This window comes from Melozone crissalis, unplaced genomic scaffold (genome assembly GCF_028551555.1).
Source record: "Melozone crissalis strain CALT ecotype California unplaced genomic scaffold, PUWL_Pcris_2 ptg000027l_1, whole genome shotgun sequence".
Classification (NCBI taxonomy): Eukaryota; Metazoa; Chordata; class Aves; order Passeriformes; family Passerellidae; genus Melozone; species Melozone crissalis.
The window spans coordinates 55,755,014-55,782,664 of record NW_026535805.1 but is presented as its reverse complement, the minus strand read 5'-3'; the positions used below and the strand labels follow the sequence as shown (position 1 = coordinate 55,782,664).

At 43.9% G+C, this 27,651-nt stretch overlaps 1 protein-coding gene across 1 annotated transcript in view; it reads right to left on the bottom strand.

Annotated features, from left to right (window-relative positions):
• Window positions 1–10,225: 10,225 nt before the first annotated feature.
• LDAH (lipid droplet associated hydrolase) overlaps window positions 10,226–27,651 on the bottom strand; it is a 112,591-nt gene continuing 95,165 nt past the window's right edge. Inside the window, exons 6-7 of the mRNA XM_054279566.1 lie at window positions 25,733–25,815; window positions 10,226–13,295 (exon numbers count right to left, since the gene is read on the bottom strand). Of these exons, the coding sequence (XP_054135541.1) occupies window positions 13,104–13,295; window positions 25,733–25,815 (275 nt within the window). The 3' untranslated portion in view covers window positions 10,226–13,103. The remainder of the gene's footprint in view (window positions 13,296–25,732; window positions 25,816–27,651) is intronic.

Sequence of the window (27,651 nt, the reverse complement as noted above, 5' to 3'; positions counted from 1 at the left end):
CGCCTCAAAGAACTCTACTGAGATCCAATTGATTTCAAAGATCAGAAAAGCCTTGGTGAGGTTCAACAGCCCCTTCCCCCCAAGTGCATCAGTAGGAGGTGAATGTGTCCATGGAAAACAGTGACAGATCCACTGGGATAACCCCCAGCTCCCTCCATCCCTGCCCACAGAGCCTGCTCTGCATCCTCAGGCTGGGGCTGGTGGCAGCTCAGGGGAGAAAGTGTGGGGCCCCTAAGTCTCATGTACCCCCTTGACACCTGCAGAGCTCCTCTGGCCTTACATCCATGCATCCAAGAGGAAAACCCATGTCCCTATCTCAGCATGCATGTAAATATATGCTAATGATGTACCTCCCTCCAGGGATCCAGGGGGATGCTGAGAGATGGAGATGGGGGAAGAGGAAGGATGAGGTCCATGCTGTGCGTTTTCTCCCTGTCAGCATTTGGGGAGGTTCCTGAGTGGATGAGGAGGGGTCAGCACGAGGGTTTGTGGATTTCCTCCTCCCTTTGGCTTCAGCACAGCTGGCTGGGGAAGGAGGTTGGCACCGCAGTGCTCGAGCTGCCAGATTCCACATCAGTTATAAAGTTACCAGGCTTTGGAAGTACCTAATTTTTCAATTGCCTTTGGTTGTTTGATAGTTTTTCTCACTGCTGAGACAATTTTTTTAAAATGTTTTTGTTTCCTTTACCCCCTCCCCTTCCTCCAAATATTTGTGGTGAAGGTTCATGGGCAGTTCATATCCAAGCAAGATATATATATATAGCTCCTGGCAGCCCCTGCTGGCTGGTGGCTCTTGTGAGCCTCCACCAAAAAGGTGTCCTGAGACCTGCTCCTGTGGCACTGTGTCCCAGGGGTGGTAATGCCAGTGGCTCCCAGTTCTTGTGGGTATTTTTCATCCAGAGTTGCAGGGAACAGACAGATGTCACCCACCTCAGGTCTGGAAGTGGCTGATGGAGAGCAGGGTGACAGGTTGGGTCTGGCAACTCTTCACCCCAGCCCCAGTTCTGGGGCAGTGCCCACTGCTGGGGCTTTTGTCCTGAGCCCAGTGATGGCTTTGCTGGTGCTGGGGACAAAAGCAGTGGCTCAGTTGCTGCAGTTCCATAGCCTGGAACACAAGGATAAACGAGAGGGGAAGATCTGGGGGGAGCACAGATGTTGCTGCTGCTGGCAGTGAAGTGATGCTGTCCATGGTTTCACCCATTGGGAACCCAGCCTGGCTCTCCTGGCTGAGGGCACCCCTGGACAGGAGTGTTTGGCGGGGGAGCAAAGCTCATCCCCCCGAGAGGAGCCCAGAGGTGCTGGGCCTGTGCCAAGTGTGCCAAGTGCCTCCTGTTCCTTTCCTGGGCAAACAACCTCTGGAGGACAAGGGAGGGCAAAGGATGGAGTTGGATCCTCTTTCTGCTTCTCTAAGGAGGCAGGGGAGGCAGCTCCCTGCCTGGGGCTGCTCCAGAGGGATGGGTATGAGCAGGGCAGGGCTGGAGGAGAGTGGAGCTGGGGGCTTGGGTGGGGAACTGTGCTGCCCCCACAGCGAGCTGCAGGGCTTGGCTCTCACATTGCTCCTTGCTCCCAGAGGAGAATTTCCAGAGCAAAAGCCACCACTGTCCCCTTTATGAATCCCTGCATGATGACTGCAAGGGCTGCCTCTCCATCCCCAGGCAGATTTGGAGGTTGCACCAAACAGTGGGATTAGTCTTCGGCAGCAACCATCAGAGCCATTTCAAGCGTGTAGAGATTTAGGTTAAATATTCAGGGAAAAAAGTCACAGAAGGAGTTGTAGAGCTCTGCCCAGGGAATTGTAGTCACCATCCCTGGAAATGTTCAAAAAGTGCGTGGATATGGCAGTTGAGAAGACAGTTTAATGGTGACTTTGGTGATGAAGTGGGGTTGATGGTAGGGACATGGTCTTCTCCAGCCTTAATGATTGCATGATTCTGAATGGGAGTGGTGGGTGTGAAAGCCTTTCCCAGGCTCTCTCAGCTGAGTTGTTGCAGCCCTGCACTTTTGGGGCAACACAGGGATGTGTGAGTAGAGGCCATGGAGCAGTGAATCCTGCCTTTGGAGAGGTTGGTGGGGCACTGGCTGCAGGATAGGGGTGGCCCAGCCCAGCCCCCATCCCTGGAGCTGCTTCTCCAAAGAACATCACGCTCTAATGCCAAAGGAAAGGCCCAGAAAAATGTATTTCTGATCAGTTGCCTCCTGCCTGAGCTGATTTTTGGGCACGTGTAAACTTTATAATTATGAGACTAGAGGTTGAACATGGACAAATATTAATTCAGCAGTCTCAGAGTGATTTTAATGGATAATTATAGGTTCTCAATCTGCAGTATTTGTACAACCTTTCCAGTTAAAAAAAAACCCAAACAGTTTCCATGCAGTGCATGCTCTCCTGGAGGATTTGTTTGACCTTGAGCACCATTTTTATCTGCAGGATATAATTACAGTGAAACTAGAAATATTAAGCATTTGCAAAGGACTGTGTATCCATGCTTAACTGGCTCCCTCCTCTCTGACTTGGGAATGTAATTGCACAGGAGTAGGGAAACTTGCAGAGTGATCTCATTTGACTTAGAAGCATTGGGGCTGGGATCTGGGGGAACTTGCCCAGTTGGGACAGGGACTGACTGGTGTGTGTGCCTTATCTGGGGTTCTTGGAGTTTGTGCTCAAGCCATTGCCTTCAGGAACAGTCAGAAGCAAAATTACTTTATGCCTTGTTTAACCCTGGTCACCAGGGGTGCTTCTGGCCTAGAAATACTTCCCAAGAATCACAGGTTTTATTTTTTTAAGGAAAATTTTATTTTTAATTCTCTTAAAATAGGGGGCTTTTCTAACCATGTGTCGCCCCCCCCCCCTTTTTTTTTCTTTTACATCATACTTCAAATCCAGTGATAGGAGGGAAATCAGTATCCTCTGGCAAAGAGGATTAATATGGAAAAGGGCTTGATGTAGCTTCATCCTGGCACAGCTGCATTGATCCCAGTGGCCTCACTCCTGATCAGCACTGGCAGATGGAGCCACATCCTCTTTGCCTGTTGGCTGATGGTTGGCTTACCCATGAGGAAAAGGCTGCAAAGGCAAAATCCAGTTCTGGTTAAAAGCAAACCCCAAGCCTTGAGCCTTCTGCTCAAGTTTGAGTGCCAGTGGCTCCCAAGTGTGTTGGCATCCTGTGGGTTTTAACCCAGCCCTTGGCTGCACAGCTCTCACTGGGCAGTGATTTATCCATCAGACTCCCCTTGCAAAACCAACAGCTCCTTTTGCAGTTTAAGCCCTTATCCCACAGGCACTCAAGTGGTGTTTGGGGAGAGTCACCTGTGCTGGCCCCCACAGAGCAGCACACACACACACACCCCCTGCTGCTGGCAGGGAGGGGACTGGACAGGCTGGGGCATCCCTTGGGAGCCCCTGGGAATGCAGGTGCCAAGGGCTGCATCCAGGGAAAAGGAGCAGAGCACCTTGGAGGCTGAGGGGCTGCCATGGCTTTGCTTCCAGCCTTAACAGGAGTTTTTTGTCAGGATTGTATCAATGGCAGTGTTTGTAGTTCCATCAAAACCCCAGGACCCACGTTAAGGGGGCAGATACATCATACATGCCAGCCCAGCTCATACTTGTGTTGGGCTAAAACTGCTGGCAAATGCTGTGGTTTCCTGCTGAGCATGGAAATCCATACTGGGTTCTGAAATCCAAGTGCCTTCTTTTTTATCTGTGCTGGGGCAGCAGGGCCATGTGCCAGGGAGGAAGAGCCAAAAACCCTCTGTGGGGCAATGGCAGTGAGAGCCTGGGCGTTGCACAGAGGCTGCCACCTGGAATGGCACTGTGTGCCCCACATCTGGGTGTGACAGATGATCAGAGCAAAGGGCTGTCCCATGGACCTGGTTGGGCAGTCCCACCAAATCACTTCCTGTGTCCCCTCTCCTGGGTGCAGCTGGAATTTTGGGGTGAGTTTTTCTCTCTTCACATCATGCTCTGAGCGGTAGGTGAGGGGATGGGAAGACCTGTGTGGGGAAAAGCAAGGTCTTTGAGAGCAGTGTGACTCTGCTCATGACCGGCAGGTGATGTGGGTCCCACTGGCCTCAGAGCAGCTCCCTTGGCATCAGGGGTCCCTTTGTGTGGGGTCAGAATGGAGATGCAGGGTGGCAGGAGCAGAGCATGGCAGTGTCCCCACAGTGGGAGTGTGTCCTCCATGGAAACACAATGAGGAAAGGAGCTGGGGAGTGCCTGTTCCATGGGTGGGGTGCTGCTGATGGTCAGGAGCCTGTGAATTTGTGTGGGAGGGGGAGAGCTTTGTGTCTTTCCTATCTTTGAATTAATGGCTGGTACAAGAGCGAGATGTTCCACCAGGCTGGTGTGTGTGACACCTTCAGTTTTGTCATAAGCTGGTTTATGTCTTCCAAGGTATAACCAGCTGCATTCAGTCCTTCTGAGCTCTTTGTTCCTAGCACAACATGTTGTGAGGTACATAGAGGTGCAAAGATGTCTGAAAATCACTTTATGTCCTACCAGCCAGTGATCTGGGCCTTCAGAAAATGACAGAAAATTTGGAATTCATGCTGGTGTAGCCTACTGACCAAGGAGCCTCTCCTCTCCCTGCATCTTAGAGGATGTTTTGCATCTTTGCACCTCAAGACACAAATATCCCTGTGTCTGCTTTTCACTTTCACTGACTGCAGTCCTCAAACAGCTCCTGAATTTTCTGCGTTGGAGAGGAGCCTGGTACAGGTGGTGGTGGGAAGGAGCATGGGCTGGCTGATGGATGCAACATGTTGGACTCTTGCTCAATGGATGGACTAGGGTGGGAAGCTTGGGCAGCAGAGCATTTGCATGGAACTGGTATTGAAAAATCTTAAACCAAAGCCTGATCCATCCCCATCCATTCCATGGATGAAACCAGAACACACATTTTCGATGTTTTTTCAGCAGGTTTTGCTCTCCATTTTTCTGTCATCACCACTTAATAGTTCAGTCATACATTTTGTGAGCTCATTTTTCTGCTTTGATAGTCGTGCTCGTGCTTTGGGTTTTCAGGATGGGGAGTGTGGAAGCTTGCAGTGGTGTTTGGGAGGGAGGAGGGTGAGGAAGGGAAGGCTGAGGCTCAGCAGCAGGAGGACGTGGTGCAGTCAGTCCCTGTGGTGCAGTCAGTCCCTGTGGTGCAGTGTGTCCCTGGGTGCAGTGTGTCCCTGTGTGCAGTGTGTCCCTGGGTGCAGTCAGTCCCTGTGGTGCAGTCAGTCCCTGTGGTGCAGTGTGTCCCTGTGTGCAGTGTGTCCCTGTGGTGCAGTCAGTCCCTGTGTGCAGTGTGTCCCTGGGTGCAGTGTGTCCCTGTGGTGCAGTGTGTCCCTGTGGTGCAGTGTGTCCCTGGGTGCAGTGTGTCCCTGTGTGCAGTGTGTCCCTGGGTGCAGTCAGTCCCTGTGGTGCAGTCAGTCCCTGTGGTGCAGTGTGTCCCTGTGTGCAGTGTGTCCCTGTGGTGCAGTCAGTCCCTGTGTGCAGTGTGTCCCTGTGTGCAGTCTGTCCCTGGGTGCAGTGTGTCCCTGTGTGCAGTGTGTCCCTGGGTGCAGTCAGTCCCTGTGTGCAGTGTGTCCCTGTGGTGCAGTGTGTCCCTGTGGTGCAGTCAGTCCCTGTGTGCAGTGTGTCCCTGTGGTGCAGTGTGTCCCTGTGTGCAGTGTGTCCCTGTGTGCAGTGTGTCCCTGTGGTGCAGTCAGTCCCTGGGTGCAGTGTGTCCCTGTGTGCAGTGTGTACCTGTGTGCAGTGTGTCCCTGTGTGCAGTCTGTCCCTGTGGTGCAGTCTGTCCCTGGGTGCAGTGTGTCCCTGTGTGCAGTCTGTCCCTGTGGTGCAGTGTGTCCCTGTGGTGCAGTCAGTCCCTGTGGTGCAGTCAGTCCCTGGGTGCAGTGTGTCCCTGGGTGCAGTCTGTCAGTGCCCCTTTGGGCAGGGGACAGCGAGGGGATGGGTCTGGCAGGGTTGAAGCTGTTGAGAGGAGGGGATCTGCTCACAATGGGTCACACACTCAAGTGCCTTTCTGATGGAAGTTGGGAGTGTTTGGGTCTCTCCTCCCCTTCTCTTTGCCACAATATCAGCCTGTGCTGGTGCCACCCTGGTCTCCATCATCAGAGGAATGAGACCCAGAGGCTGGGCCAAGCCTCTCTGGGAGCTGTGGCATTGGTCCCAGTTTTTGGGGAGATAGTAGTGTTCCCTGTGGGGTTTCATTCATTTCCTCCATCCTGCCTTGGTGAAGAGAGGGGAGGAGAACAGTAGGGAATAAACAGGAGGCAGAGCTTAGGGCTGTTTTTCTCCCAAGCTGGTCATCCCAGGGAGCTGTGTGCCAGGAACTGCTGAGCACCAAGGGGCTCCCAGGAGCTCAGCCAGCAGCAGCAGTGTGGAACAGCATCCAGAAGCCAGGAAAAGGGATAGTCACACAGGGACAGGCCAGGCTTTGGTCCTTGAAGGTGCCAGAGTTGCTGTGTAGGAAGTGATCAGCTGGGATGGGGCATTTTGTAGGAGCAGCTCACCCTGTCCTTGCCCAGGGAGGGGGTGATCATGCTGCTTACATCCATCCCACCTGCTGTGAGTGATGAACCTTTAAAGAAATGTCCGAGTTCCTGAGGTGCTGAAGGTGCAGAGCTCCCACATTTCAGCTTCAGCTGAAGCCAGGTTTGTGCAGTGCCTGTGCAAATGGAGCTCCCACAGCTTGAGGAGCAGCCAGGGGCTGTGCCGCCTGGAGTCACCAGCTCTGTCCAGCTCTGCAGCTCCACTGGGAAAGCTGGCGGAGATGCTGCTCAGAGGAAATGGACACTGGTCTGTGCAGCACAGACCTGCTCTGCTCCTGCTGCTCCCTGTCTCAGATGAAGCAGGGAGCAATGTTGATCCAGTTTGCCCAGTCCCTTTGTATCTCATCACTGTTCTCTGTTTCTGGAGTCAAGTCAACATTTTCTGGAGTTCCTCTGACAAAACGAGCCTCTCTGCTGGTCAGTCGTGGTTTTATTTATATGTTCTTTTCTTTGATTAGAAAGGAAAATATCAAAAAATTTAAAAGTTTCCAACAGCTGTATTTCTAGTAGTTATGATTCTTGAAGCAATACTCGTATCCCTGTGTGTGCCTCTGAACTATCCATGTATTTGTGCAGCTTTTTCAGGTCTGGGTGTGTGAAATATCTCTGAAGAAGATAGCTCTGTATGTGATGGTGTAAATGCATTGTTTGTATGTATCTAAAGTTTAAATAGATTGTACATATGGGATTGTAAATGAACTGTAAACAGCAATCTATATTTTCTTGAATATATTATATAGCAGTATATATTTGTTAAATAAATATTCTTGTATACTCTTCAATAACCTTTTTAATATTTTGTACAGATAAGTTTATTAAATATTTTATTGATAAATAGACCTCTGCAAGATTTTCTTTTGATGACTTGTGCTTGTGTCCTAAAACCAGATGTCAAGAGCAGCCTTTGTAAACCACCTTTATTCCCTGGGTTACCTAAGGTGTTAAACCAAAAATGAAATACCCATTCATTTTAAACTGCCTTCCAGGGAAGCCACAGGTATTTTCCAATAAATAAAGTCACAGAACAGTGAGTGTTTGTGATGGATTTATCATCAAATGTACATCCTTTTTCTTCCCTGTGTTTCTGAATAGTGTTCACCTGCCATGATGAGAAGCTATCCAGCTCCAGCCAGCCAGCCAGGATTCCCTCCATTGACTCCATCAACCTGGACAAGAGGAGGCTCCATGGAGACCTCATTGTGCAGTTCCTAAAGGGGGGGTTGTAAAAAAGTGGGAGAGTAACTTTTTACACAGGCAGATAGTGATAGGACAATGGGGAATGGTTTCAAACTAAAAGAGGAGAGATCTAGATTGGATATTAGGAGGAAATTCTTTCCTGTCAGGGTGGTGAGGCACTGGAACAGGTTGCCCAGAGAAGCTGTGGATGCACCATCCCTGGAAATGTTCAAGGCCAGGCTGGACTGAGAGTGAGGTGCTTTAGCAGGTGCTCCTGCAATGGACATCACCCAGGTGCCTTGGAGACAGAGTGTGAAGGCAATAGGGATTATGGCTCTCTCCTACATCCCTAAGCACACAGTACTGTGAACATGCAGGTGTGGAGTAAGGCACATTTGGAGGCATGGAAGGCATCAGGTTCGTGTTTTAGACATAGCAAACCACACTCAGCTTTCAAGACCCAGAAGAAACGTGGAGAACTGAGCTGGAGTGAGGCATGGTCATTTCTATTCCCAGTGCACACTGAGTGACTGACCAAGCAGGACCCACCTTTTGGTCAGTGTTCTGCATCCCCACATGCCCATTTTTTGGTGACACTGGCCTAAGAGGAGATCTTTTGGTAAAGGTTCTCTGGGCAGGGAGGCAGGATGGCATTTTGCCCCTGGCCCACTCTGTGAGCAGTTTTACAGGAATGTGCTATCCTAACAAGCTATTTTCAACAGAGCAGTGAAGGGTGAGAGCAAATGGTTGTTCACAGGCGTTGCACCATGTCTTCACTGAAACCAGTGGGAGTGGTGGGGTTTGTGTTCAATGGTTTTCACTCCACAGCACTGCAGACTACTCAAGTGATCGACAACATAAACTAGGCAGTGTGTAACTGAAGAGAAATCAAAGGCACAGCAAGGACAGAGGAGATGTCCAAGGTCAAACATGAATACAACAGAAGAAAATGCATAGCATTGGTAAACAAGGACAGGATCTGAATTGGGGCTGAACCATTCTGGATACTTAAAATCCCATGGGTTTACTTTGTGGGTGAAAATACAAGTTCTTTCCTATAATCACCAATGAGTTGCTGTACCCCCTTCACAATGAGAGCATGTTAGGACATCAAAACATTTATGTCCTGAAAATGGCATTCCTGTGTCCTACAAGTTAGATCAGAACAGTGGAATACTTTCCAAATTTTAAGGGTGCTGGTTAGGGAAGAGGACTGGATGAGTCTTGCCATTAGGAAAGCCTGTTTTTCCTAATTCTGAGTTACCTCATCCCATGGATTCCTTCTCAGTGTATGAAGCACAGTATTTCCCACTCTGGGGGCTTTGTTGAAGATGTTCACAAAGGAGGAGAGCAGGAGGCCCCCCTCATTTCCTCCTTCAGTGTGAATTGCTTCAAACAGGATGGAAAAGATCTTTGAGTGCCTGACTGGCAAACCCTGCAGTCAGGTACATCGGTCAGATGTTTTAGACAACACCTGTATTTTATTAGCTGCTGCAAACTACTTTCTGCAACACAACTATTGTCCTGCAAGCACATTCCTGCAAGAGGCAAAACCCAGGCTGTTGTCTATCAGCTCAAGCACTCTGAAAGAGTTTTTAATGAAGTCCCTCCCTGCCTGTCCCATCTGAGCACGAGTGTCAGCCTGTTCCAGAACTTCTGCCTGATGCTACCGAGAGCAGCGATCGCTCCTGGCAGCTGCTTGTGCTGTTACTGCTGGGTCTGCTGCTCGTGCTCAGCCCCCATCAGCTGTTCCAGAAATATATGCTGTTTTAATAGTTCCTGGTCACTCACAAACGCTCTCTGGATCCTTATTTTGTAAATGTGCCAGGAAAGAGAACATTTGCCTGCAAGTGAAGAGCCTCAGAAACTTATTGTAGTTGGGAGTCTGAGCACGACCTGCGACACAGAGTAAAACAAATCTCTTGGGTCTAGTGAGTCTATCCAAACCCAGTAATAGTTTGAGTGACTTTAAAATGATAACATTGAACATCTTGTTTAAAGTCTTTGCTGGCAATTAGCTGGACCAAAGAAAGGGATGGGGGTGGATGCACATATAAACCCATTTTCTGTAAAATAAATAGATAAATGACCTCAGCTGCACAGAAGAGATTATCTGCTGTGGCTCATGTATGCAATCTGTCTCTGTGAGTCAAGAATCTGGTGTTTAGCTTGGAGTCCAACTCCAAATTCTTCACCATAAACACTGGGCAAGCACTCATCCAGCTTCCTGAAGGGACAAGCCTCACTGATCCACACACTCTATAGCTCATTCAGAGCAGCAAACATGGAGCTGGAAGCAGCAAGGGGAAACTGATTGATTATTTTGGAGAGGCTCTGCATAAAAATGCTTAAGAGAGTCAGGTGCCTACCACCCACGGATTTTCTGTGCACTTGGCAGATGTCGGCATTGCATGTGAAATTTGGGGTCTGGAAAGTATTTTTGTAGATTTTGTATGCATGAAGTAATAAAGGAGCTGAACTAGAACTAAACAAGTTACCAAAACAAAGACTCAAGTTACATTTTACCATAAATTTCTTTATTTTTGTTATTGGAACTGTGTACTTTTATTAAAAGGTATCGATCTAGCAAAACACTTGCACATGAGTCAAAGTCACTGCACTAGCAGGGTTACTCGTGTGGTGAGAATCAAGCACAGATGTGGATGACAGTGAGTAGGTGCTACAGCTTACAGTCAATATATTTGTGATAGGTTTTCCAAGAATTCTTAAATAGTCTAAAACAGGCAAAAACCACACTGTGTTTTCATGGTAAATTGGCACATTTGGACCACAAGCACTTGACACTCTTTGCCTGGGGTGACAATGAACACCACGGGCTTCTGAGGAGCTGGATTCTCACTGTGTGGGATCTGCTCCTCTCAGGAAATACAGCTGTGGAAAGTAGGCCCGTGTGTTTTAGCAATGAACAGAGTAGCAAATTTTCAGATCTTTGCCTTACAGTAACAGCTTCTAGGCAGAAGGTAGCAATTGAATCAATATGGTTTTTATTTTTAATACTAGAGAAAATTCTTTTAAGAAAATTGTAAGGCATTCTTCTGCAGTAGATCTGGTCATCACTGACCAGACCTAATCTCAGTTTAGGTCTTAATGCAGTTAGGATTTAGTATAATGGATTAACTTTTGTATAAAAGGCATACACAAGTCAAGTACAAGTATTGCTAAATTAATTCCTCATACAAAGTATACGCATAATGCACTGTAAACAACTGCTTCTCATAGGTGCTTCAGTTTCCAGGCTGTAGTAGCTGCTTGTCATCTTTGGTTAATGCAAGAATCTGTCTGGTCTCAGGAGATCCACTACAACAGCTGAACTCCCACAAACTGAGTCTTTGTCCACTCCCTGACTCCACATACTTCAAAGAACAAATGTTTTGTTCAACCACACCAATGTGCAAACCAAAACAACCAAGTGAGCTGTGGTTTTTATGCTGCTGACATACAGACAGGTGCAGATGTACATATATGTGTACATTAAAGTATTTCCACCTATGGGCACGTCCTCCCTGGCTCTGCCCCAGGGAAAACCTCAGCCAGCAGATGCAGGGAGCATCTGCCACAAGGCCTTCCAGCTGGGATGATCCCAACATCTGGGGCCTATCACACACACACATACAACTGTGGATTTCTACAGTGAGCACAAGGATTGTTTTGACCATGACTGAATATGGACCTGTAAAGATGGAAAGTCCCGTGACTCTCCAATAGGCAGAATCAGTTGCATGGGCAAAGTCTCCTCACTTTGAGCGTGCCTGGTTCCTCCCCATGCTGCTGAAACTGTGCTCCCAGCGTTCCTGCCCCACTCATCATGGCCATTTCATCACGTGGCAGTGTGACTGGAAAAACCACTGGCTAGTCTCAAAAGCTAAACCAGTTTCTGATACAGAGAAGGTCACTTAAATCCGGTGTCAGTCTGCAAGTCTGAAAACTAGTCCCAGATATCCAGAAACTGAACTCTATCACAAGTTGCTCTAAATATTAGTGAAAGGTTCAAGGAGGGTTTAGAGAGCAGTGGAAGGGGTGTGTATAATTGTGTAAGAAAACAAAGCAACTAATTGATCTTTTTGCATCACAGAGAACATTCTCCAATACCATTCTCACATGTATCAAAACTGGTAATAAATCATGTAAGTGAGATACTCAGTGCATCATCTAAATTCATCTTTTTGCAAGGACAGGACCTCCCCTGACTACGCTGTAGTGTTTTGCTTATTTATAAATGTCTTTATGAACTCCACAGGGAGACTTTTTCACAGGTTCATGGCTAGAAAGCTTTTCCTGATTACACTTGGCTCTGTTCCCCTTACTAGCAATATTTTCATTTCTAGCTATTCCCTGCAACTTCTTTTGTTATCACAACTGGTAGGAGGCTTTTTTCTTCTTTTTTTTTTTTCATCTGTAAAGGAAAGGGTTCACCAAATGTGAGGAACAGGGAACTTGTCAGCACCATGCAAGGGTCTGGTTCTCAGCAGTAACATTCATGCCATGTCATGGGTACAGTCATGGCACAGTAACAGATTTTTCTGATGGGGAACATACCTAATTTGTGGCTTGGCAGAAGATTTCATACTTCAGTCCTTAGAGCAAAGAACTGAAATTTAGACATGCATCAAAAGTGGTTCAATTCTTTAAAGTTGCTGAGCAAGCACTGTTCTCATGGACTTCATTAGGAGAGCTAGGCCACCTAGAAGTTGTTATACATGGATTCTGCAATCCATTTTAACTTTTAAATACTGGCATTTTTGACCAGTGTACTTTCCCTTCTCTACAGTCAACTGAAAAATGAAACACTTGGCCATGTTCCAGGTAAGAGATCCCTATATATTCCCTTGCTGAGCAGCCACAGATACCTCACAGCATTTCTAGTACCCTGTGGAGTCCTGGCAGTGCCCCAAACCCGTGGTGGGACTCGGAGAAACTGCACACCTGATCTCCACATCTTCCCTGAACCCATCCCAAACTCAGCCTGACCACCGACCCCCTCTGACCCAGAGGAGACAAGGTCAGGGCTGCCCAGGACCATTTCCAGGACCCACCCACATGCTGACACTTCTGCAGCAGAGAGTGGGGTGGTAGCAGCTCAGGTACCGTTGTGTCAGCATTATGTAAAGTGCCAGCAGACAATAAATATTCCACCCTTTGCCATGTCTTCCAGAGTCCTGAAGACTCAGGATGAAACTACATAAACACTGAGTCAATAAAACTATACTTTGGACCAGCCAGTCTCTCTTTAACTTTCTCTAAAACATCTCAATAGAAAACAAGCCATAATCTATAGTAAACAGAAAAAAAAAATAAGACAGACTCTCTCACAAAAAAATTTACACGTTCACAAAACAATTACATCTTTTTCTCGTTGATCACTGCATTAGTGTTTATAATTTGGTCAGATCATCCTGTAGCCAGTCTGTGATCATGGCAGCCATCTCCTTGCTGGCATCGAGCACGAAGGCGTGGCGGAGCCCCTTCTCACAGAGCCGGATGTCCCCGTCTGGAAAATCCATTTTGATCTCGTCGTAGTAGTGCTGTGGACACCAGCTGTCTCCAGTTCCATAGTAAAAAATCAGCTAGGAAGAAAAGCACATCAAATAATCAGTGTGGAATGTTACTGATGGAGCAACCAATGCAATAGTTTGGAAATAAGTAATGCATCAAATCCTCAGATACACTGTGAGGAATAGCAGACTGGTACTTCTTGGTTGTTTCCAGGTCTGCAGGTATGATGAAGACAATTAAATGCTCTGCAAAATTGTGGAACACAATAGAGGTTTAACTCTGAAAACAGAAATCTGCTGATGAAAGCCTGGCTGACTTAGTAAATTTCTTATTATGGCTCAAACATGGAGTTGTCCATGAAGTGTCCCCCGCAAGCAGCCCAGCTGTTGTGTTTTTCATAGCTGTTAGCAGTTTTCCGTGTTAGCTTTCTAGCTATTTTAAAAAAGCAATGACCAGGCACAACTTCACCTATATTACATTGCTCAAATCCCCATCCAACGTGACCTTAAATTTTTTCAGGGTTGAGGCATCCACCACCTCTCTGGGCAACCTGTGCCAGTGTCTCAGCACCCTCACTGTGAAAACACCTCCTACCGACAGCCAGTCTGAACTGATCTGCTTTCAGTTTAAAACCAATGCCCCTTGTCCTATTGCAACAGGCCTTGCTAAAAACCTTCTTACATTCCTATTTTTCTTACAGGTCCCTTTAGGTACTGGAAGGTGCTCTAAGGTCTCCTGGAGCCTTCCCTTCTCCAGGCTGAACAGTCCCAACTCTCTGTCTTATCCTTGTGAAGTACTGCCTGTGTGGAGTGCAGGCACCTCCCAGAGACCAACAACAACTTTCTTCTGGGTTGTAACATGGAACTAAAATTCTGCAAAAGTCCATTTTGCTTTGATTTTGCCCAAATAACCTTGGCTGATGACATACATGAAGCAGGTGCTACCTGTCCTAGAGCCCACCTAAACATGAAAGTTGTAAATTCCAGGAAAATGCCATCTTCACGGAAGTGACTTTTCTCTCTGTCAGAAGCAGTGAATGTCACATTTCCCCAAGTCATCACTTCTCCTCATTTTCAGCTCAACTTTGCCTGCTCTGGCTATGCTTTTCGATTTCTATAAAGTATATGAGGGGGAATTAGTTTTCTGGGAGAGAGTAAAAAACCTATGGATTTCAGACTGTACAAGAACAAGATTAATGGAGAGCACTCTTCATACTAAAATGTTCGAATGCAGGTACCAGAAGGATGCTGATTGCTCAACACATCACACACAGCTTGGCCCAATTCCATTATTCACATTTGTTTCATATTTCATTTCTGTACTTCAGTGAATAATTGAGCAATGCTAACATAAATTAGGGGACAAGAAGTTTTCCTTTCATCACAAATATCTTCAATTCCATCATTTTTGTAGCCATGTGGAATATAAATAAATGGACCCACTGGGGTAGAGGTGGGCTAAGAGCCCAGACTGCATTTCACAAACTATTACAAGGTTTTGTCTAACTCACTTTTCTCTTGCTGAAGTTTGCCCAAATCTTGTACATTATTGACTATTGGCTGTATTCAAAATATAGTATCTCAGTTGCACAGACACCAACCCCAGTTATACTTCTATTTCTGTACAAAACATAGAACATAAACCATCCCATATTAACAAACATTACTAGTTTCCTTTGTCACTCACTACTTGCTGAAAACAAGGTGTGTGTTGTTTGGTCTAGCAGAAAATTTCTTTTGATCTTGCCTTCAATTCATCAATCACAAGATATCAAACTAGCAAAAGTTCTTCAGAAAAGCCAATGTAAAATGTCCAGATGCACTCAGGCCTTTTGGAAGCAAAACACCTGACCAAATTATGTTCAACCCTGGGCTCCATTACCAACAGATACAGCACTAAAGATTATGAAACTGAGGGGAAAAAAAAGCAATGCAGCAGCTCCAACTTAATGGAGTAGTCCTTGAAATGGTTAGACTTTTTGAAAGGCAAGTTACAGAGACTCATCACACAATCATTTAGAAAAAGATGAAAAGCCATTTACACTTACAAAGGTGGATTAAATACTTGGCTTAGTCTGCATAGACTGTGAAATGGGCTGTTCTCCAGGTAGGGTTGTAAACTTGAGAACACACAGATTTGAAAATGCCTAAATGGAAGATTTATGTGCATTCTTAGCTTGCCCCGGTATATTTGCATTACAGTTTAATCTTTCGCTGCATGATCCAAAGGATCCTTGATTTACTCAATCCACTGACAGGATGATATTCAGCTGATGAGCTGCTATTTGATACTATTTTTCATTTTAAATTCTGTGTGCGGTCTGGGGATTTATTTACTACATATTTCATGGTTTACAGACAGGATTTATTTTCTTTATGCTCTGCATTCCTCTGGCATGCACTACTACAGGATTCACATGCTCACATTTATTAATTTAGTTTTGCAGCACCTTAGTGGCAATTTTTATCTTCATTTTGCAGGTGGGGAGCACAGAAATTAATGTCAAACTACATTTATGAATATGAAAGCATGCATTGTAGAGTGAAACACCTCAAGCTGGTTTTCCAGAGTGTGCTGCATTACACAGTATCAACTGTACTCAAAGAACAGCACTCCTGGACTGCTTTTGCAGGTGTTCTGAAACACTGTTTATCTGTCTGTAATACACATTTCAAGGTCTTAAATGAGATATTCAGAAAAATGAGAACAAACTGTGACTATCTATGAAAAATATTGATGACTTCACCAAGAACCTATTCTCTTAAAAGTTTAGGTGCCTTTACCATCAGCTTACTCCCTTTTACTTCAATAGGCATTTTACCCCTTCTGCCACAGATGAGCTTGTACATCCAGCATGCTGTCTCCTCCATTACACAGCTCTTTTGGTTAATGAAGGAAGAAAAAGGAAAAGGGATGTTTTAATGAAAGCTCAGTGCTGCATACTTACACAAAAGGTGTCTGAATTGAGGTCAGTGCTCCCCAGCTGTGAAATGCTTGGTAATGCAGCTGGTTTTAGCAGAACCAGTGTGTACAGTCTGCTGGGCTTTGAGGAGGTAAACCAAACCTCAGCTATTTCACATGTGGCACCTACAAGTGCTGCCAACAGTGTCAACACCTCCAGATTTGCTGCTTTAGGCCTCTGTTCCTTAAGGTCAAGGTGTAATTGAAAGAAGCAGCACTGTCAGCTTCTGGCCAGAGGAGCATGGGACACCTTCCTCCTGCTGTCACATTGCAGGCATCCAGCACAGAAATTAATGATTTAGTTTGAAAATCTACGGTGTGTTTTTGAAGCAAATGTCCAGTTTGTCCATATTTACCATACTTTGGTTACCATACTTTGGACCACATGGAGTCCTTCCAGCTGAAACTAAAGCAAAGATGCTCTCCAGGATCACACTTAAAAACCTTCAGTCACCAATGGACATTTAGTCAACTGTTGCTACCTCAGGACCTGGAACACCAGGTCCTCACTACTTACTATCCATCTCTACAAATTCTTTTATGTTATTCTGCTTCTGATCTTAAGGCAAACATAGTAAATGGCATCTGCTGAGAACAAGAACAATAAGATTTTGGAAATTTAGGTTCCATTCCAAGCAGAAAAGGGCAGAACTTTTACCAACTACTGGTCTTGTTGTCCAGTCATTTGCTCACTCTTTACAGTTGACGTTCTGTGACCCTTTCTGGTCTCAAGACTGCCCTACACCCACTTTGGTTCTTTATTTTAAGTTTTATTCTCCATATCTCATTATTTCCAATTGGTACTACTTCTGCTTCTTGTTCTAGTCCCCCATTCTTGCCCCGCAAAGTCCAGATTTTAGTCCCCTGGGTCCTCCACCTCGTTTTGAGTCCCCACTCCAACTCTAGTTGTTTTTTCTAGAGCCTCTACTCCCAGCACTGTTCCTCAAGCATCTCTCAGAGTAGCAGCTGTTTCTGTCAGCAGGGCTGGGTTCAGTTCAGCATAAAAACATCTATGTACAGGTGACTGTGCTGTGGTGTTTACATGTGTACCAGACACCCCAATTTCCATCACACATTCAGGAAAGATGGCTTTGCTCGGGTGGTTCCAATCCACCACCTCCTGTAGCACCAGAAGCTTTCCTTGGCCAAACAAACAGAGCCTTTGGTTCTTCCTGCCTCCTCCTCCTGCTCCTCTCTGTTCGCTGCTCCCTCACTAGTTACCTCTTTACTACTCAGCATGTGTCTCCTCTACATTGGAAAGAGAAGCTTCCCTCTCCAAGCTAGGAACTGCCACCATGAGAAAACAGCACATTTTCCCTGAGCTTTATTTGCAGACATTGTAGAATCCTCTGGATTGAAACAGAACCAGTCAAAGTAGGACAGACACGTGAGTCATACATGCAACTAAGTAAGGTTTGTGTCTGTTATAATCAACTAAGAACAGTTTTTAAACAAGATTTGGGGAACTTGATTTGATGCTGCAGTTATTTTTCCTGCTTATTTCATGTGCAGGTGTTGGTGTGTGCACTCTGTCCATGTGCCCACATCTGCACATCCAAAACTTTACCAGAAGTGGTTTTTAATTTCAACTTCTTCCTTATTACTGGATTATGAGAAAGAGCAAGACTGCAACCAAGGTGTAAATTTTCAGTGATCCAGATGTTCGTACAGGGCCTAGGAAACCTGACAGCTACTTGACTGCCATTTATGAGATTGACCATGTCCTTTTGAATAACAAAATGTATCTGTTCTTTGCCTGTGTCACACACAGGCAAGAAATACACAGATTTTAAAACGTCCCCCTCTTTCCTAATACATTTAAACAGCACAATTTTAGATATATTTAAATGAACGTTTCCAGAATCCATCTTGCCATCTTAATTTTAACACCAGGAGCTTTGCTATTGCAGCAGGCAGGAATAATTAACAAACCATGTGTAACCAGAGGCACATGGGATCTCCATTAATGTAGGGAACACTGGCATGCACTATATGGCCTGCATGGATTTGTAAAATGCATATTTTCCTGTGGATGGCTGTAAAGACATCCTGAGTCAGCACAATCACTGCACCAGCAATGGAAAGCTGCTGCCAATCCAAGCATTCAGAAATGATGAGTCAGGCCCCCAAATAATTAGACTAGCTCAAAAAAACCAGATTTGCAAAACAATAAATAGGAAGTTCTTTCTGGTTTTGCTGTGGGCTTAAACTTTCCAATATTTGCATTTTTTTTAAACTTTTCTGCCATGAGGGTGAGAGGATTATCTTTTATACTTTTTCAATATTGAATGGTGAGACTTCCAGGTATTCCTGACTCAGAAGGGAAATGGCACCTACCACTGGACATGACAAAGACTTTATGATTCCTGATGCAATATCCTGCTTGCTAGGAGTGACTAAAACATGTCCTCCTTCAGGATCTGCTGATCCTGAAGGCACAGTGAAGGGGACGTGGGCCATCTTTGCCAGCCATTTCAATGCTGCATTTGAAATAGTTATGCAATTTCTAAACTCCAAATAGCTTTAAAATAATAGCAGTATTCTTAGATGATGATTTATCATTAAATGGCTCAGAAGTATTTTCAGCCTTAGCTTCTGTAAAATAAAACACAAGTCCAAATAGTGCTCTGTCAGCCTCATACCCTGTAATATGGTATTTGTACTCTGACACTGCACAATGATGGCAGCTGCTAAGTAAACATCAGAAGGATCTGAGATTTGTATCAACAGGATGTTTACATTTTAAAGAGTTTCTAAGAAAATAATAAAGATTTCCTGCAGTTGACTCCATTGGCACTTGTTATAGTATGTATGACAGTTCACAGAAGTGAATTACAGAGAGATTTCTTTTCTGCCTCTTCTGTAACTGTCAAAGACCAGCACTGAAAAAAAAAATAAGAAGTTAAAATATATTAATTGAATTTTTTTTATTTCTCCGGAATTTGGTGCATGTTATAACAAATGCACCAGACATTTATATATAACAAATTTAGGATCTTATTACATGGGCAGGCACCACTGCAGCTGATGGCCAAAGTGAAGGACTGATCTCTGTGGATATAAAGGAGTGGCATATGTGCAATAGCAGGACTGCCCCAGTGTCCTTGCTGAAATCCTTGTCTCTGATACATTCACATTTTATCAGTATTACTCCCACATGTATTCACTGGCTGCTCCAGCAGCTTCTCTCTGGGTGACATCTCTCAACAGTAACCAGTTTTATTTGTTCTTGGATGAAAACTAGTTTAAAAGGCATTATCCCAGAATTAATTTTAGTTTCAACCAAGGTTTATAGAAAATTACTCAGCTTCTCTGGAATTATGAAAGTGTCTCCACCTTAGCCTGCCAAAAGAATAGGGGAACAGACTGGTTTGGGACATACTTTTTTAAAATTTGCTTCAGTTGTACTTTGGCTTCTGGGAATTCAAAGAGCTGGCATTGCCTTAGGAAGCCCTAAATGCTTTGGGATATGGTTCTCTGAGATACCATCTTTTTCCCTTGTGATGCTGCCATGGTTGAGATCAGCCAGTTTGATGGTAAGGTCCTGGGGAACTTGCTTCTCAGCTTGTTTTATCAGAACTGGGTTTTCTCAGCTTTCCAAGGGCAGTATGAAGCCCAGTGTTTTCAGCTGGACTGTTTGGAGAAAAGGCAGTTGACAATCTGGGGTCCTGATGCTCTTTTTAAATACCCACCTGTAGGACTTGCAGTGAAGGTGCAATGGGTAGATCAAGTGCTTGTGCTGAGTTTATTTAACATAATGGTGGCCAGTGTTGTTAAGCCAGCATAAATAAAAAACAAAACCAGCTTCCCTGTCTGTAAAGGAGATGAAGAAACATTTTACTATCAGAAAAATTAGGATGCAGTCCCTTAGATGGGGCCTGATGTAGTGGCTATTTTGCATGTGATTCCAGGTGTGTGAGGGCTCTCCCCAGTGAGAATATTCAAGTACTCTCACAGTTTTCATGCCTTTATCAATGTTGAGACCTGGTAAATCAACAAAGGGAAAAGGGCTTCTCTAACTCTGCTGCAGTTTATTATCAACACTACTGGCTGCTCTGCACAAAGACCCATGAGATCAACAGAGACCACTTTTATTTCCACTTTCTCACAGATAATGATAAGTCAAACTCAATGCAAAGTAAAACTGTGCTTTTAAAAAGGATGCACAGGATTTATCAACAAATCAGAGTGATTAACTTATTTATATTATCTGTGTTACTTTTAAAGACTTAAAAGCATTTTGAGGGTATATATTTAGATGTGTCAGGAACATGAACATTTCAGAAGTGAAGTCTGTATAAATACCAAAATAAAAACAAACAGACCTGAAACCCCTATTTAAGCAATACTACTGCTGGGATATATTCTTCCAACTGTATTTACTGCAAGCAGTTTTTCCCTCTGAGTATCAGTCTGACACAGTCTACATTCACTAGGACTTAATGTAAGTCAAATGTCTCCTGCAACAGCAGGACCAGAATCTGGCTGTAAAAGGCAATGCTCCCCAGTGGGAAGCATTGCAAAGGGGAACTAAGAAATAAAGGAGTATAAGGGGTTGATGTTAACTTTTAAATATTCTTCAGAAGGCTGGGGAAATATTGCTATCTTTGCTCACTGTGTGCAGCACACACCTTGTACTCACACCAAAAATTTTGGAAATTCTTGTCATCACTTCTTTACTAGAATACCACACAGCACAAATGATGGTAACAGATGCCTAGTTACAGAGTACATGAAATATCACAGGTAAGTATATAGTGGTACACTGACTTTTTAAAATGCCCACTGGGATCCTTTTCCACCAAGGAGAGAAGCTGCTGATCCCTGATTAGGCATTCTGGGCACTTCAAAGAAAAGCTGGTTCTTCTGGTTAAATGACAGGGGCACCAAAATCCCCAAGCAGATGTGCAACTTCCCTGGCTTCAACTCTGCACCTCCAGGGAGCGCAAGCCAAAAAGGATGTGAGACCAGCCAAAAACAGAGGTGTTCTTGGCTAGAGAGAACACTTTGCACCTATTCAGAAAGAGTGTTTGGAAGGTTTTTCACAAATGTAGGCAAGCACCTCACTCACGCTGTGGGCAGGCCAAGTATTTGTAACATTCTTTTAAGCACGTACCTTCAGATCATGCTCCTGTCACTGGGAATCACTACTAACCCACATGGATGTCCACAGAGACTCAAACAAAAAGACTAGGCAACATCAAAACAGTTGCTTCAGGGGTCAAAATAGTACTTGGTTGCTTAGTTTAAAAAAAAATTCTCTAGCAACGACAGTTTTGCAAAAGAAAAGCCTAGCACTTCTCTGTGGAGAGGAAATACTTCATTCTTCAGCCTTTATTCTAAACCTCTGCAAGTCACTGTTTAGTTGATACTTTTGGAGAACATATTATCTATGGTATCATTGGTGTGATATAAACTTGCACTGCTTTAAATTCTAAATACACCACTGGAATAAGCACAAAGTAGTAAACATAGACTTCATTAATTCAATTTCTTCAAAACTGTATTTCTTCCCCACTTAATCATCTATAAGGTCTATAAGCCACCTACAATACAAACTTCCACAGTTTGAGTGAAAATAGGTTAATATGTTGATAAATTTCCAGTTTGTAACTTTCTTATCAGACAAGAGGTTGGGTTTTTTCATCTTTGTATCTCTACTTCAGATGTTTCCTGTCTTTTTCCTTATGCAATCAATGCAACTGCTACACCAGAACACTGGCAAAAAACTCAAGGAACATATAAATGTTTTTGGATTAACATGCCAACCAAAAGAATCCTGATTTGCAGTTGGAGGAGATGGTTTATCATCTTAAAAAATTATGAACCACTACAAAAGTTCACTGATTCAAAAATTGCTGAAGCCTGTGGAAGCTCTTCAATGGATTTAAAAGGGCTTTGGAGCAGATCCTGCATTTCAAAATAGGACTATTGTGTAATACACATGGACTAATGAACCAGATACATCTCTCAATAAATGCAAAATCCAAGGGGTGATTATTTTAAGAGGAGTTCCTCTGTAAGCACCTATTTTTACCCTTTCATGCAATTATCTTCTTGATTTATATAAGGTTATATTTATTGTAACAGGTTTATATGCTTAGAAAAAGACTCAATAAGGCTAAGTCTTAAAAGAGAGCAATAAACAGGATACAATGCAAACTTAAAAATCTAAGTTCTGTAGAGAATCTGTATAAGGAAATATCATTGTCCATTCCAGGCACGCTAGTGAATGCCCAATACATCCATTTTCCTTTGCCTTTTAAATTTTTTTTTATTCTGTTTGTAAAAGCTTCATGATGCCTAGTGCTGATCCATCTTTTAAGAACATGGAATTACACCCACTTCCTTTTGTGCAGGAATTACAATAAACTTCCTCTAGTGCAGTAGTATCTTTGCCTCCAGCTTCTGTTAGGAAAGGGAGTTGGTGTTATTACAGTGAAAGAACACAGGTAGCTCAGCTTAGACATGATCAGCTAATAATTAACCTCCAGATCTGAGGAAATCTTTTATCAGTATCCCTTACCTTATTTGTTTGGATTTTCTGGTTTATCACAACCCCCCATGCCACTCCAATATGAAGCTCAAACTCCTGTTCATCCATGTACTGCTTGATCTGGACAAATAGTTTTACACAATATTTCAAAGGCTCTATCATATATTACTTTGTTAGCAGACAGGTCTCCATCCTCCTCATACAGTTCCACGGCTATCTAATGTGCACAAGTCCTGACTTTAAAAGAGTTTAAGTGAAAAACCTCACGTAATTATCCAAACAATATTCCAGCTCCCATTCTTTCAACATAAATCCAAGCAATTAACTTTGTAAGACTAAGAATCTGCAGTCTGGTGATAAAATTTCTCCTGGTCCCTAGCTAGTATTAATTATACTTAAACCTGGACATGGAAAGATTGGAATAATTTTGTGTCTCTTCTTTCAGATCACAGAATGCAAATAAGATCCAGAAATAACTTTTCTATTCCACAGCAGCTGGCAAAGTCAGGTGTTAAGATTGGCTTTTACCATAGGATCACAGAGACTACTAAACAGTATAAATTTTTTGAAGTAACAGCTTGCCAGTTCTATAGCAACTTGGACTATAGTTCCTGTTTTTATAAACTTCCAACCTTTATATGTTAAGCCCATTTTTATTGTCAATACTCTTCAAATTTAACATGATGCCAACTGAAAATTTTTCCCTTAATTCTTACATTCCCAGAAATTACTAGAAGATGAAAAAAGAGAAGCATTTAGCTTCACTTTAAGACTTGCTTTTTCTTCGGTTAGCTAACTCTTACAAGCTTGCTTCAGCTTTTTGTTTTCTTGAGTATGTTTGCCACACATGTATGAGGACATAGAAGAATCAATAAAAGAAAGTTGACACAGGTTTAAACCAGCTCCTGCCTGCCAAGGCCATGCTTAGATTGACAGAGTCAACAAAAGCACAGATGGAGCAGACTAGCACACCTGCAAACTTTACTATTAGCTATGGGGCTTCATTCAGTACAAGAAATCAGAATTTTTGTAATGTGAAGCATCTGACTGACCACCTGAAGTCACTGGAGCTGCAGCTGATTGTCACCACTACTGTCCCACCCAACAAAGCATTCCTGCTTAACTTCAAGCACGGGTGCTTGTGCTTAACCTTTCCTCAAGCACCTGGAGTCCTGCTCCTGCCCTCTTCACTTTGTACCCTGCCAGCACAGGGCCCTGCAGTGCCACCCTTCAGGGCACTGACAGCCTCACCAGCCCTGCCTGGCCCCAGCCCACACCTCCTGCACAGGGCTCCAGCCTCTCCAGCTCCGTCCCGCTTTAGTCTCAGCCTCTCAAGCTTCACTGTGCAGTGACTCCAGCCCTGGCCCTGTGTCCCAGACCAACATCAGATCTACACCACACACAGCCTGACACCTGGATGGCTCCCACCTTGCAGCCTCCCTTCTACCATGTCTTTGGTAATCCCTGCAGGATAGACTCTGGACCCCTATGTAGCCTTGTCTCCACTCCTTTCTCTGCCCCTGTCCCCTTTTGCTCCTGACTGCATTCTCTGGAGGGATGCTGGACCTGTTTCATTGCTTTGCCTTGTCTGGGACAGTTGATAGACCCTGCTGCTGTGCTCTGCTCAGGTGCTGTGGGACTGCATCCTGCTTGGAGAGGGCACTGCCTGCCTGTGTGGGGTCAGCCTTGGCTTAGGGAACAGGCAGGGAACAGGCTCCCTGACACTGAGAGGAGTGATTCAGTCAATAAAATCAACCATTTCCCTTGAATTCACTGGGCTTTCGGTCAACCCATGGAAAGCTTTTTAAAGACAATGGGAGTATTTGCAGTCTGCAAGATGAGCCCTTCAGTCTCTTCTCTGAGATTCCCCACAAAGTGCAGAACTTTGACTGCTCTGCAACAAAAATGAGAAAGCGCAGGCATGCCAGGTACAGGGAAGGGATCCTTGTTACTGTGTGCTACTTGCTACTTCAACCCCTTTAAAATATGAACATACCTTTCAAAGTGCAGAGAAGGCAAATGGACTAACTAAAAATAAATATTTTCAGCCACAAAAAGAAAGACTGTTTTATGAAATGAACTTTATACTGTTTCTATTTAAAAGGCACGGAGTAATTTTACAGAGATCTAGGACCTCTGTTCTAGAAAACTCCACTCTCTGAGGAAAATCTCTTCCAGTGCAAAGTGCTAGAATCATTCTTCCAGCAAAAAGACAGGGATGATACAGAAAACTGTAGAGAAGGAAAGGAACACAGTAGAATATGTTACCCTGATTATCTACTTTCACAGGGGCTATCACAATAGAAGTTTATGAAATGTGACAGTTTTCTGGCTCATAACCCATCTGGAATTGTCTGACCATTGTCACATTTTAAATTATTTCAGCCTCCAAAACATGGTGACCACAGAGTGACCACATCAGAACTCCAGTTAGAACAGTTCCTGGCCTGTGCCAACCCTTGAACCGTGACTGAGAAAATGCGACTGGTGCAGATAGGAACTTTACAGAATCTCTTTCAACATTAAATCCATACAGACAAGAAAGCTCAGTGTGAGAAAGGTCCCTGAAATGAATTAATTCACCTGTAGAGTAGCACCTCCAGCCTCTGAGGAATTTCTCTTATGTTACAGTCCAATGGGTGAAAGGGTGGAGCCATAATTTTGCTGACTCCTCTCTGTTCAATTCTGAAGCCATGGAAGATTGAGCCAGGAGAATCCCATGGTAATAACTGACACCCCATCTGTGGGATCAGAACCCAGGTAACTATGGGCCCCACTGGGAGCCACACCTCACGTCCAGCCAGAACACAGGCTGCTTCTCCTCCAGCAAGGAAAACAAACCAGATAGGTTGGTACATCTGATAGTGATGAATGCTACATCTACAAAGGTGTGGATCAACACATTTTAAGAATCAGTGATCCCTTTAATGGAATGACACTCACAAAAAAGCAGAATCAAGCCTGCTGAAATTCTGGTTTTGCATAAATGTAACTGTGTGTAACATCTCATGCATGTGGGCTTCCTTTGAAAACTGAGGATTAAACAGTTACCTTCTTTAAATTTTGCTTTATGGTTGTACTGTCTCGTTCCACCACCTTCATCATTTCTTGGCTTGCCATGTACAAGATGTTGGCTACAGAAAAAGAAACAGGGAATAATGTAAATACATAGCAAAACTGTTAATAAGTACAATACAGACACAACTCTGCAAAAAACCAGAGCAATTAGAGCAGTCATCGTCTTGACAATCCAATGGAAAATAATGCCACGGACAGAAAGAGTTTATCTCACTTAACAATTAAAAAGGCATACAGACTGAATTAACTTACCTCCTATTAATTAATTAATTCCATAACTAATGGAGAGGGAAAGGATTTTTCAATTGTAACTCTATCCATCTATCCTACAGACTTCTAGATCAGCCCATGGTGATGACTTTCTCTCCTGACCAGAGAAAGAACTCTAATGACCAGCTTTCATTACATGCTTTTAGAAAAGTAAAGGTCAGCATGAAAATCCCATATGGAGGGTTTTCAAGACTGGGTTTTAAATACAAAACATACATTACAAGGCATTATTAATCAGTAGATTAATAAATTATTGACATATCATTATGCAAGTCATTCAAATATTCAACACAAAAAAATAAAAAAAGCCATGTCAGCTACAAATATGTGGTTGTCCTTCATAAAATTGATGGCATGTGTCCAGTCAAGACTGGACTGGACACCAAATGCCTAAGTCTTAGCTGTCTGGAATGTAAAGTATTAAAAATAGCTTAGTGCAATTTATTTTCAGTTGATCTGCAAGACACTGTCTTAGAGACATAAATGACTGAGTCTAACATTTGGAAACCTAATTAATTTTATGAAGTCTTGAGTTCAGGCATGTCCCTTATATGTTAGATAGCAATGGGAACTAAGCACTTCTGAAAGGTGCTTAGTTGGGTTGGTTTTTCTGGATGCCTAGAACCTACATGACTTTTGAAATACTTTGTGAAAATTGGGCATTCAAAAATCATTCAAATTGGAGTTTATTTGTTGAGCAGCAGTGGGGAGGTGGGCACCTGTCCCCTGGAAACAGCACTGAGATTGACATCAGAGACTCTTTCCATTTATGCAACTTGAGAGGTTTTAGACAGCATTTATCTGAGATAAACCACCACTTTCTCCCTGAATCCAAGCAGGACCCATGCTTAGTGGGGGACTCAGAAGTGGACTTGAGTCTCTGCTGCTTGGCTGCAGTAGAAATACTTCAGTAGAAAGGCTTAATGGCTATGACCAAAGCTGGACAAGAATCAGAATAAAGCAGACTGGTAAAATCTAAGGATTTCATTACCAATTCCTTGAACCATCCCACCCCTTTTGGACCAGATTTTCTGCCAATCTTCTCTCAGGTGACGTTGTTTTGCCCCAATGTTCAAATTATTCAATAAGCATCTCTTTAAATGCACATAGAATTGGATAGAAATACAAACCTTTTGAGGTAAAGCTTAAATGTTCACCCATTTAAACATCCTGACACAGAAGGATCACACTACCCAATCTAGCCTGACTTCTCATACAACAGACCCTACAGAATCTCATCATACAGTCCAAAGCCTGGCTTTGAACAAGCACTGCAGATTATGAATTCTTCTGCTAGAAAAACCTTGTATTCAACTGCAGAATCAGGAGTTGCTCCATGCATTACATGTCCAGAATATGAGAGAGTATTTTAATAAGGGCTATCCATTTCTGTCATCATCACGCTGTACTGAAGAAATGTGAAGCTAGCCAAAGAATCAGCACTTCTTTTAGCTCTTTTTTGGACCAGTTAGCTTACTGGGCTAATAAAATGGCCAAGCCTCTCCTGACCTCTGATCACAGAGACATTCATAACCTATATGTGGGAATAAATGGCAATATTCTACTTTCTCACCAGTTTGTAAAACCAACATGGCTAAATTATCCAAAAACATTTCAATTTC